Source organism: Cryptotermes secundus, unplaced genomic scaffold (assembly GCF_002891405.2).
Source record: "Cryptotermes secundus unplaced genomic scaffold, Csec_1.0 scaffold737, whole genome shotgun sequence".
NCBI classification, from domain to species: domain Eukaryota; kingdom Metazoa; phylum Arthropoda; class Insecta; order Blattodea; family Kalotermitidae; genus Cryptotermes; species Cryptotermes secundus.
The window spans coordinates 907843-920007 of record NW_019727105.1 but is presented as its reverse complement, the minus strand read 5'-3'; the positions used below and the strand labels follow the sequence as shown (position 1 = coordinate 920007).

Genomic DNA, 12165 nt, shown 5'->3' with positions numbered 1-12165 from the left:
AACAAAAAAAAAAACTCCGTGGCCTGTAGTCCGCAAGAGAACTATACCGACCTAGCGACGGCCGCTTTTCGGAGAAGTTAGTGCCAACTTTAGCGGATAGAGGGCGTCGCGTGGTCAGAGCAACGAATCCCCACGACCGTTAATTTCGGTTTTCTAGAACGGAGCTGCTATTTCCTTGAAATAGCTTCTCCACTCAGCAACAACAGTAGTAGTACTAATAGTGCCAACTATATGATTATAATGGTATTTACAGGCCACGTCATTAGTATCCCACAATGGAACAGAACTCGACCGCCCATACGAGAACACCGTTGGTGAGGTTGGCGTGTCCGTAACATGCAGCACAGGGAAAACCTGCTTCCTCGGAGCGAGAACTACAAACACCCAACCGCCTCTACGCTTCGAGACATGCGTGACCTCACGTGACAAACTGTGACGTGGATCGAAACCATGACGTTCTTCTGAAGCCTCATCTTCTGTTTATCTGTCATCCTGCCGTAACTGTAGTGGTTTCACGCCCTCTTATTACACAAATCGGATCACGGATCCATGTTGGCCTCTTGTGCATTCTATCCATGCAACGTCAAAGCTAAACATGTCAGTATTATCACTGAGCAATCGTCTAAGAAAGTCACCTACATGCTTAGAGGAAATGTCAATATTGTTGACATCCACGAATTTATTCAGTGCTACCAACATTAAAACTGTCTTTACATTTTGACTTTCGTCTATTTTAAAACAAGGACGCATAGTACGTACGTCATCTCTTGAAAAGGGTTTGCTCAAAGCGTGTGCGAAGCGGGAGGTCAGGTGACACTGTCACACAGGCACATAACTGCGAAGCACACCTACTACCGGTCCAGTGAAGTTAACTTTTTTCTGTAGGACCCAACTATGTATGTCTCCCCCAATCCCTCACCTGAGGACAGAAAAAGATCCTGTTTCCGAGACGTTGTGTGTGTTCTTTAGAATGCCGGGCGATGGACGAAGTCCAAAAATTCAGTAATCCCGAGTATTATACATCAACGTCAGAGCCCTTTAGAATCTAAAGTATGTAAACATTGGATATGCCCCGATGGAGCAAAATTCTTATATATTATCATTAAAATCCGTTTATTTGTTCAGAAGTTACGAGGGAGCAGAAAGGTAGCGAAGACCCTAAGAAGTTGAGAAAAATGGAAATGATCCTTGCTGGTGTATTGACTCTAGGTTTTATGTTTTCAGTTCAGTTCTGAAAACATGTACATGTCTAGCTGATCATGGTGACCGTTATTAACTAAATACATAATTAAGATGGAATATCTATGAAACTGAGAAACTTTCGCTACGGAACGTCTCATCGGTTACAGGTACTTTAACAAGGCATTCCTCTAACAATGAACAGAGTTCCGCACATGCTCTGTATATTCAGTGGCAAGTATACCATCAAGTACGCATGAAAATAAATACTTCATACTGAGTCTTACTGGCCTAGTTGGCCGCGCCATAGCTCAAGCGGTTAGTCGCTGGCTTCCCACCGCGGCTCGATCCCGACTCTGGACAAGTGGGACTTGTGGTGGACAAAGTGGCGCTGGGGAAGGTTTTTCCGAGTACTTCGGTTTCCCCTGCCAATCTTCATTCCACCAATTGCTCCACAATCACCCTCACCTACCATCTGGGGCTGGTACAATAGGCCAGAAGTGGCCGCAGTACAAGGAACTTAGTCCCACCCCACTAGCAATAAAAAAGAACTGGCCTAGTTTCTTTCTTCTGCGTCACACGTAAAGGTTCCATTGATGGTAGTCCAAACACCACTGTCATCTCTGTGAATGACAAGAGAGGGTAAAATATGCTTTATGTACAGCAGGGCTTAACTGAGAAAGCAATAAGATTGCACATATAGCTATGAACTTCTCTCTTTCCTCCTGACTAGGGTTCTCTGGGCTCTGTTGCATTTACATTGCATATCTTATGAAGTACTTAAGACGCTAACTGATCATTAATTGAGGTCAATCACACATCTGACATCATCAGCATGTTAGGCACATGTGGCGTGCACTAGTCAGTGTTTTTCCAGACTATTCTCTGTGTACACTCACTAAGTAATGGGACCACTACCACCACATCCAGAAGTGCCAATAAAGGAGAATAAAACGGAAATACAGTAGAACTTGGTTATAACGTCATCAAAGGGACATAAAAATAGTGTCGTTATAAACGAATGTCGTTGTAACCGAAATGGGCACTTCCACAGTAGCCTTATGTTACTCACGTAAAAATCTACCAAAAACCGAGTTAAAATATTGCATTTTTTTAGTGAAATACGTAGTTAAGTACAGACTAACGTAACATTAACGTGGAATTGCCCAAATGTGTAATTTCAAAGACATATTACAGCGCTTTTCACTGACAATACACAAAATATTTCACGAATCACTTTAACTTTCTCTTCAATGCTTAAAACTTTCCTTTTCATTGCCATGTTTTCGCTACTGCACTTCTCTGGGTTTAGGCAGGAACACTATAGGGTAAGTAGACAATGTGAGGTCCTGTTAGACGAGATTCTAGGAAAGGAATGCAGTTAACAACCTGCCGCGTCCTCTTGCACTATTCACGCAGTCTCACCCCACACCCTTGTTTTCGCATAAAACCCATGCTCCTCTTGCAGCCCGCGGTCGTATTCTTCCAGGACAGTCACGTCAGCANACACGCGTGAGCACTGGCTGTCGTGGCGTCACAGCGTCACGGTCCGGGTCGCGGTGTGGGGGGGGGGGGGGAGGGGAGGCTTGGGAGAGTTCTGGGAGGGACGTAGGCATGAGAAACCAATCAATTTTTAATGCACTCGTAGAATCCAGCTGAATTAATTATTTTGAGCTGCATTTAATCATATGTTCGGTAAGCACCAGTCAGAATTGTTAATGCAGATATTAAGAAAAGCGCGCTTCCATTTCAGTATTTATTGGTACTATTCAACGCCAAGTACGTATAGTATGGGTGTTCTAAAGGTTCTGCCACACAGAGCGCTACGTAGGCGACGCACGCTACGTACGCTATGTTCGCTATACGAACAGAAAAATATCTCCCTTTATTGCCAATGTGACTGGCCACACAGACTTCCATACGCTACGTACGCTATGTTCCCTACGTTAGCTGCGTCGCAGAGTTTACATAGCGTACGTAGCGAACATAGCGTAGCGCTCTGTGTGGCCGAACCTTAAGGGTAAGACACCGGCGTAATGAAGAGGAGTTCGAAAGTTCGAAATCAAATATAGTTTTGGCCGCGCCATAGCTCAAGCGGTTAGTCGCTGGCTTCCCACCACGGCGGCCCGGGTTCGATCCCGGGTCTGGTCAAGTGGGATTTGTGATGGACAAAGTGGCGCTGGGGCAGGTTTTCTCCGAGTACTTCGGTTTCCCCTGCCAATCTTCATTCCACCAACTGCTCCACAATCACCCTCACCTATCATGTGGGGCTGGTACAATAGGCCAGAAGTGGCCGCAGTACAAGGGACTTAGTCCCACCCCACTAGAAATAAAAAAAAAATTCAACGCCAAACAAAGAGAACCATGCAGAATTTTCATTTATAAATTCTGAAATTTTAATCGCGGTTCTGGTATGGTATTAATTATGAATTGCTTGGTCATAAACAATAATATAGATAAGAGTGCAAAGGGTCACATTTATTTAAAAAAGAAACTGGGGAGGATGAGGGTTTCGTGAAAACCAAAAGAGGGTGTCATGCTAAACAGTCTGGGAACCACGCTGCAGTGAACAAATTCGTCTGTTCATCTATAACGACTATTTAAGTGATAAGTGGAAAAGTATCTGGCAATATAGCACAGGGACGGCGAACCACTGGTTCAGGTGTCGTGGGTGTATGTGGATTTGGAGGAACCTAGCCCCTACCACACAAAATACTGGAGAATTTTCTTTCGACTAACTTCACACAACAAGCAGGCCTATCTACTTTCCCAGCTAAGATTATTTTAAAACGAGAACTGTATCTTATCATAAACGTACCTGCAACATCCGTTACTGTACTAGGCATGAAACTAATTTGTAAAGCTATTCCATTTCTTTTAACACTCAGGAGTTAGTTGAAAGAACTCTGTCACCATTCTAACGAGCAAATGTATCTACATTTTACACTATTCTGCCAAAATAACAAGTTCCTTAGAAATGATTTTACTCTGATTGGTCATCTGAGCTGATACCAACTTCAGAAAATTAAAACCATAACATACCGGTATAATGGAATTGGGACATTTATTATATACTACAAGTGTGAGATACTTCGGCACACGACACGTGAATATAAACAAGAATTGAGAGGTATGACATACTGAGGCATAACTACTTTCCAAATGCTTCTTTGCTATTCTGCATTAGCCTATATGTTCATTTATTACCGATAAAATTAGACCTATCCCCCCCCCCTCGGGGCCAGATATTATATTTCCTTTTAGTTGTACGTCATTAATATTCACCATACCAAAATAGTTTGAATTGAAAGTTATAAATATATATACATTTTATATGGACCTTAACATACGGCCTTTATATACGAGTAATCGTCATTAATGACGTTTGGTTTGAGCTCTCCCTTTTAGCTCTGACTCCCCAACAACAAGTTCCATTGAAATTCGCCCACTAATCAGGGGATGAAGTATCAGGGCAGATCGAAGATGGAAACGACTTGTACAACAGTGACCTGCCATTCTTCGCGGGCGAGGACTCGGACAGAAGAGTCGGACGCTCGTACCATCAAGTCAAGTTCGCTTTGCGACTGCGCTATTTAGAAAACTCAATGAAAATGTTTTCACTTCGTGCACTTTGTTCACAGGGCGCAATACATACATAACGAGTAAGTAGACACACCAAGGAGACTACTGTTTTTAAACGAAAGTTTCATTTCTCGGTTGACCTTAAGGCAAAAGCTCATAGGGGCACAGGGGTCTGTGTGTGTTTTCTTCTCTTACCTGAGAAAAACTGTATGAAATATGCACAAAGCAGTGCAGCTAACACCTTTAAGTATTAAGGTCAATAGCCGATGAAAGTACAAGTTAAGTCATATTCTAGTTACTATTAGGTGTTTTTTAAATGTTTTGGTAAGACACATCCCTGAAATAGAACCGCTTATACGACGTTAGTTTATAAAAGCTTTGAGAATTCGCCAATAATTATTCTGTCTTATTCAGATACAACTAGCCTACATGAAATCAAGTTCACTATATACGATAAGCTTGTGAGAACATTCTCATACGAAACACAGTGTTTTACAATGTTATATTTTAGAATTCTGTTGCAACAAATAGCTGATTTTATTACGTACAATTCCGTTTTTCCTAATTAACGCTTGAGTTAAGTAAAAGACTCGTGTCAATAATTAAATCCAAGTTATGAGCACAATACTCGTACAGTGAAAGTAGTTACGTAATAATGTACATAATGGTGGCCGTGTGAAGCCGAATCACGTTGAGCAAATAAACGTGACAATGAAGACAACCACACAAACATCAAACATCAACGAAATGTGCAGAAAAATGTGAAATTTTAAATAACAAAACTGGATTGATTTCATTAAACTCGTCCATCTTGGAAGTCGTTTATATTGGGATACTGCTATGCAGTGTTGGAGGTCTTACGTCAATGATGCCCCGTTAAAACTGTGAACAAGTCACATTCCGTTTCTCACCATGAATGCACAAAAACAGCTGCTTGATCTCAGATTACGAGTTTGTCTTTCTCTGAACAACATTCGTCGTACTCCTCCCCTCCACAAGGGGAAATTATGGGCAAGCAAGTCGGCCAAATCGCATATTCAGTGAACAGACTGACCAACTTGGTAAGAAAGCTGAACTATAAAAGCCATTAATAGACACAGCCTATCAAAATGCATATACAGAAGCCATCCACGACCAGCTCTGGTATTAGGGACCAATGACACAGCCCAATATAGGAAGGCTGCGGAAAGAAGCCTCATGAATGGTGGGGAAGACGATGCTCGTCTACTGTTGTATTCTACTCCAGCCCCCTATGACCTATGTAAACCAGTCCAAAGTGCTTATCTGTAGCCAAACTAATCACAACCGCGCCATATTTCAAGCGGTTAGTCGCTGGCTTCCCACCGCGCGGCCCGGGTTCGATCCCGGGTCTGGTCAAGTGGGATTTGTGGTGGACAAAGTGGCGTTGGGGCAGGTTTTCTCCGAGTACTTCGGTTTCCCCTGCCAATCTTCATTCCACCAACTGCTCCATAATCACCCTCACCTATCATCTGGGGCTGGTACAATAGGCCAGAAGTGGCCGCAGTACAAGGGACTAAGTCCCACCCCACCAGCAATAAAAAAATAATCTAATCACGTGGTTATCAATACCTGCATTCGTGTGAGCAGAATGGCTTGACAACTAGATGGGAATATGTGCATTGCGCCTGACGGGGAGGCGTTAACATTTCGAGAGGAATTTGGAGGTTGGCCTTCTTACCACAGCACCGGTACAGTACTTCACCTGAAAACAGCCCCCCTTCCGCCTCTACAATACACACACCAACCAAATTTCTTTCACTCCAAACAGCATCTGGAACATTAACTTTTTGGGGTAACTTATGACTTAAGATCTATGCGATTTCATGTCGCCTTCAATTCAAAGGTGAAAGGGCAGCACCGTGTTCAAACTTCTGCAACAACCTATGCGATGGCACTGCCACCACACACTTTGTAGTCGCAGGACCACTGGTATCATTTCGAAACATTCACACAACAGTTGTTCGTGGCTGACATTTCAACACGTCCAATAAAAGTCAGTTTGTATCATTACCAGGACAGAAAGAAAACAACGCTTTACAAAGCATAATGATTGCATTGCATTTACAGTAGTCAGGGTCGTCTCTTTTAGCTCGCTTTTGGTAATCTCTGCGGTTACGCAGTACGATATACTCTTTATTGAAATGTTTTACAAGAACCCAAAGAGGCATACTTTCATTTGTTTCAAATTATATAACTTCCCGAAATAGGTATGCATTTCAGCTGTGGTCACAGTTCCTGGCTACAGATCCAGAGATCCGGGTTCGATTCCCGGCGCTACCAGATTTTCTGAGAAGTAGTGGGTCTGGAACGAGGTCCACTCAGCCTAGTGAGAATAATTGTGGAGCAATTCAAGGAAATCGCGGCTCCGGTCTAGAAAACCGAAATTAACGGCCGTGGGTATTCGTTGCGCTGACCACGCGACACCCTCTATCCGCTAAAGTTGGCACTAACTTCGCCGACAAGCGGCGATCGCTCGGTCGGTATAGTTCGCTTGCGGACTAAAACCACGGAGTTTATTTTTGTCTCCTGTCTCAGATCGCGGGAGGACTGCAGGTCGGAACCTCCCTTGACCCGAAATGTATGAAATTATACACTACGATATTTTGACAAAATATAACCATAAAAGGAAACTTTGGTGACGAAACTACAACGGTCTGTGTCCATATTCTGTAATGGTAGTTTTTAGTCTCGAATCCCTTTATCTCCACATGAATCCTGGATGCAAGACAGTTCTGCATACGACACGCTACTCTACTGCATGTCCAAATCTGTTTATGTGAATAAGAGCAAAATTTTGCACAAACAAACCATACATAAATACGGAGCTGTGCTTCTGAGAACCGTATTCCCAATGCGGTGCACAAACAACAGGCAACACAAATGACAATGAATGGCTCCTTTTCTACCATAGTTTGTGGCGCGTTTTAGTATACCATTGATTTCATTGTAGCTGTTTCTGTACCACACAACCGATCAGTAGTTCACTAAGAAGTGCCATGAACGCTCGTGGAAAAGAAGCCTAACACAAAATGTCCATATCGGAACTGAAACGTACGAATGCATGTGCCATGTTTCCCACAGACAAAGGTGTCAAAGTTAAATCATACAAAACAATGTTCAATTTCGATGCTATGGTGCCATTCGCACTGACTACAATACTACACGGTACGGACCAACACTGTTGTTCAATCAGGGACTATTTTCCTCATCCCCCACCCCGTAATTATGACCCCATTGTAAGGAAGAGACAACAAGATCTGTAGGTGAAGTTATCCCTGTGTTTAATTAAGTATATAGTGAAGACGTATAGGAGGATTAGAGGCGTAACTCCAGGAACTGATAACCTCTGTATGAGGAGGAGGTGAATGATCTGCTTCACACCCCGGCCGATTTAGCCCAGGATATGGGTATGAGGTTGACCCCAGAGCCAGTCTGGAGGCATTGCATTCCCAGTCCGTACACTGAACTATACTGGCTGAGCTATCCCGGCTAATGGTCGCTCGAACTGTCAAAGAATTCATAATTTTCTTTTCTGGAACCTGAACGTTCATTACCATATTCACAAGAGCCCACCACTGTCCCTCTCCTGATGAATCCGGTCTACATAGTGTCACCCTACTTCTCCAAGATACATTTTAATATTATCCTCACCTCTAAGTCTAGGTCTCCATTTGGTCTCTATACAAGTTTTCCGACAGAAATGTTACGCTCATTTCTCACATGCATGCTACTTGTTCGATCTTTGTGTTTCATCGCCCTGGTAATATCTGTGGAAAATTATCCAAATATGTAAAATAAAATATCATACTCAAAGTCCATAATGACCTCCCGGTGTACATGATCAAACTTTCCAACTTGGTGTGCATCGCTAATTGGATTTATTGAACACTTGCAGATTGTAAATACAAGTAACCATAGAGCTGTCGCTAATTCACACACTCTACAATTCACTAAAGCACGCACTTTTTTTGTCTCATTGGGGTGAGACCGAGTCCACTTGGTACGTCGACCACTGATTGGCCTACTGTACCAGCCCCAGATGATAGATGATGATTATTATTTTGGTATAATCGATGGAATACGAATTGGCAGGGGAAACCGAAGTACTCGGAAAAAAATGTCACTTTGTCCACCACAAATTCCGCATAACTTGACCCAGGCTTGAACCCGGGCCGCCGCCGTGGGAAGCCGGCGACTAACTGCCTGAGCTATGGCACGGCCTGTTTTTTAAGGTAAAGCTATCCCTGTGACAGGCATTGGAGGTCCATAAGGTTGTGAGACATCGAGGATCCCACATTTCTCTAGACAACTGGCTCAAAGATGGCGGTGAAGTTGTCAGCCCTACGCGCTGGCCGCCCTTTACCCCCCCAGGAAGATTCCTGATACTCATTTCTGTTGGAGGCTGAGTCGAACCCAGGACCATAGTGCGACTGAAAAGATTAGGTCAATTGAAAAAAAAATCCAATGACCTCAACGGGAATCGAACCCGCGACCTTCCAGCTTGTAGCATAATGCATCAAGCAACTACGCTGCCGTATGCCCCACACAGTCTTTCCAGTCTGCTGTATCTTCACCGGTTGTCGCCTCGTAAAGGCTTTCAATGCCGTAGCTTCCTCAGTTTCCGTATTCACGTCATTACTGGTCGGTGACTGTCTCACAGCTAAATCATTGCCCCAACTGCCGACTCAAAGTCTAAGTCAAAGTTATGTTACGACCAACGGTCAATCGACTAGTTTGTCTCGGAATAAAGCACCCATCTGGGGCTTATGACCAGATTTTTATTCCTATGAGACAGTTGCGGGTTCACTGATGTGGGGTGCTCTCTCTGACGAGAGCTGTTGCTTACAATTGCTGCTAGCCCTCGCCAACGCAGTCATTTTCTGGTCCAAGTCCCGTGAGACTCGCGACCATATTCGTATTTTACTGTCTCAGGTTCGAGACTTCAATTTCTGTCGTCTCCTACGACTCGCAGGGCTATGGTGAAGGTATTGGACCCCGTTCATAACATCTCAACATAGAAAACATCGTTCCTCGTTGTTATAGTTCAACTGTTGCCGTGGGAACATGTTTGTTAGCGAAGCCGTTACTCAGTAACGGCTATCGTATATTTGCTTATCTCGCTGTCGTTACCTAGCAACGGGTCTACATGCCACAATATAAAGATCGTGGAACATAAGATTTTCGATTACTTGCCTTTAAAACAACATCCCCATTATTCCAACTTGGGTCCGGTCTGCACCACAGCACCAAATAATATTTTCGGCCACAACCCACTTCCATATATTTCAGGATCACTAACATTCTTATAAAGGAAATCTATATTAAAATATATAATTTATTAACTCAGGGTATGTCCTATTTGGAGCAGTATACATTCGCGCTTTCAATTTATGAAGGCAATAAAACCTAAACTAAATGGACAATATTATTTCTAAGCGATATGCAATGTTTTGACATTCGCTTACTGTTTATTCTGCAGCTACAATACAGAGTCTACAATACGAATTGTAATAGTAAATTTGGCGTGCCTGTCAAAATCGTAAAAAAGTAAATGCAGTTATATCATTCGGTACTCACTCAATTCCTGGGATACCGTTATGCTAGGGTTTCTCGACCTTTATCCATTGGCTTTCTCTGTAAATCGAGTGGTAGTTATTTCAGAATCCAGCGTTTTTAACAAAAACATTACCGCACTTACACTACACAACCTCTGCACACACCACCGCCATGTTAGCTGAACTATGCATCACACAGCTAGTGATGCTATTGGTTAGTCCGCCAAACACAATGCAGATCTTCCATTGGCCAGAAAGTCCCGCATGTGAATGTGTAAACATGGCGACGTCTGTAACATCTAACCCGTCTACTTTGCTTCCTTTGGGTAAAAAAACCTTCTTTTGTACAAGTTTAAATTAGTTCTGCTTATTCATATTGTGTATGTTACTTATATAAATCATAAAAATCAGGCATAGTAATTTTAAAAAGGAACTGGTGTTTTGCAGTGTCATACAACTAACCTAACTATTCAGGATTCCCGGTTCTAAAAACGGTGACTGTGAACATCTTCTGGGATGTACTGCCATGTAGTCCTGTAGAAGTTCACCGAAGTTTCGGACGAACGAACTACCTATAGATTTCCTTTGTTTCTGGTTCCTTGCTTTCTTCGTTCTTCGACGCCGAAAATGAAGGCAGTGTGTTCCTCCGAAACGTCGGTGAACTTCTACCAGACTACATGACGTGAAATCCCAGACGATAGTACACTTCACAGTCACCACTGTGAGAATGTAGTTTTGTACGCCGCCTAGTTCTTGGTGGTTACTTGCTTGGCTTACTGTTTTCTCTGAAGATGGTGGCAGTACCTTTCTTCGAAACGTCGGTAACCAAACTTCTTTTTCAATAAACTTATCAGGTCAACTTTCTGCCCACAGTGCATCAACATTCAGTATTGTGATCACATTCTTGTTTGTAGCCCAGTGTGTGTCCAAACTACATTATGATAAGGGCCAAACTTTTTAGTAGGAATATAAGTTTTTCACAGGGTATAGTAGCTGTGTCATAGTTTCTTCTTGAATGTCTCTTTTACAGAACTTGTGGATAAGTGTATTGGTTCACGAATCCACATCATTATGAAGAATGATAAGGAAATTGTTGGAACATTGTTGGGTTTTGATGATTTTGTGAATATGCTACTGGAAGATGTCACAGAGTATGAGTCTACCCCAGAAGGCAGAAGAATTACCAAGCTTGATCAGATTCTGCTCAATGGGAATAACATTACAATGGTATGTGCTGAAATAAAAAAATGTATTTTCAGCAAATTTAAAGATTTCCACTTGTGATGTCCACATAACAGATTTGTGAATATGATGAAAATCACTAGGGGTAGTATGTATTTTGCACTTTGGGAGGGCATGCACCTGCCCCTGCCCCCTGAATTTTTGGAAAACTCAAAATATGCCAAAAATCAATACCAGATATTAAAATTATTTTTAAATGTAGCACCATCTGAGTTGCAGTATACCTAGAACTGTAGGGAGATCCGTAATGATTTAAAGATTAGTTTGCAAGAAAATTTCTGATCCCCCCCCAACCCCCACTCTGACCCATAAAGAAATATCCTACTGACACTCATAATCAATATATGATCAATTACATACCATACCTTTAAGGTCTTTCATTCTGGTCCGTCACACTAACCAATTAACAATCAAGTTCCTTCCGTCAAATGTGACACTTTTTTAAGTTTTCCACCTCGTCACCACCTGCCTTACATGTTTCGGCTCACCACGGAGCCATCATCAGAGGCATTTATAGTAGAAAAAGAAATCACCAACACACAAAACTTCACTTTGTCCAAGATAGCCACGTTCCAGTTAATTAAAA

The 12165-nt window shown here is 42.6% G+C and overlaps 2 protein-coding genes across 2 annotated transcripts in view; one reads left to right on the top strand and one right to left on the bottom strand.

Annotated features, from left to right (window-relative positions):
• Positions 1-10501, bottom strand: part of LOC111864472 (kalirin) — a 768927-nt gene extending 758426 nt beyond the window's left edge. The window contains exon 1 of the mRNA XM_023851737.2: positions 10360-10501. The gene's annotated coding sequence lies outside the window, so the exon portion shown is untranslated. The remainder of the gene's footprint in view (positions 1-10359) is intronic.
• Positions 10502-10600: 99 nt separating this feature from the next.
• The window catches only part of LOC111864483 (U6 snRNA-associated Sm-like protein LSm5), a 3161-nt gene continuing 1596 nt past the window's right edge, over positions 10601-12165 (top strand). The window contains exons 1-2 of the mRNA XM_023851758.2: positions 10601-10663; positions 11368-11564. Coding sequence (XP_023707526.1) covers positions 10618-10663; positions 11368-11564 — 243 coding nt within the window. The 5' untranslated portion in view covers positions 10601-10617. The remainder of the gene's footprint in view (positions 10664-11367; positions 11565-12165) is intronic.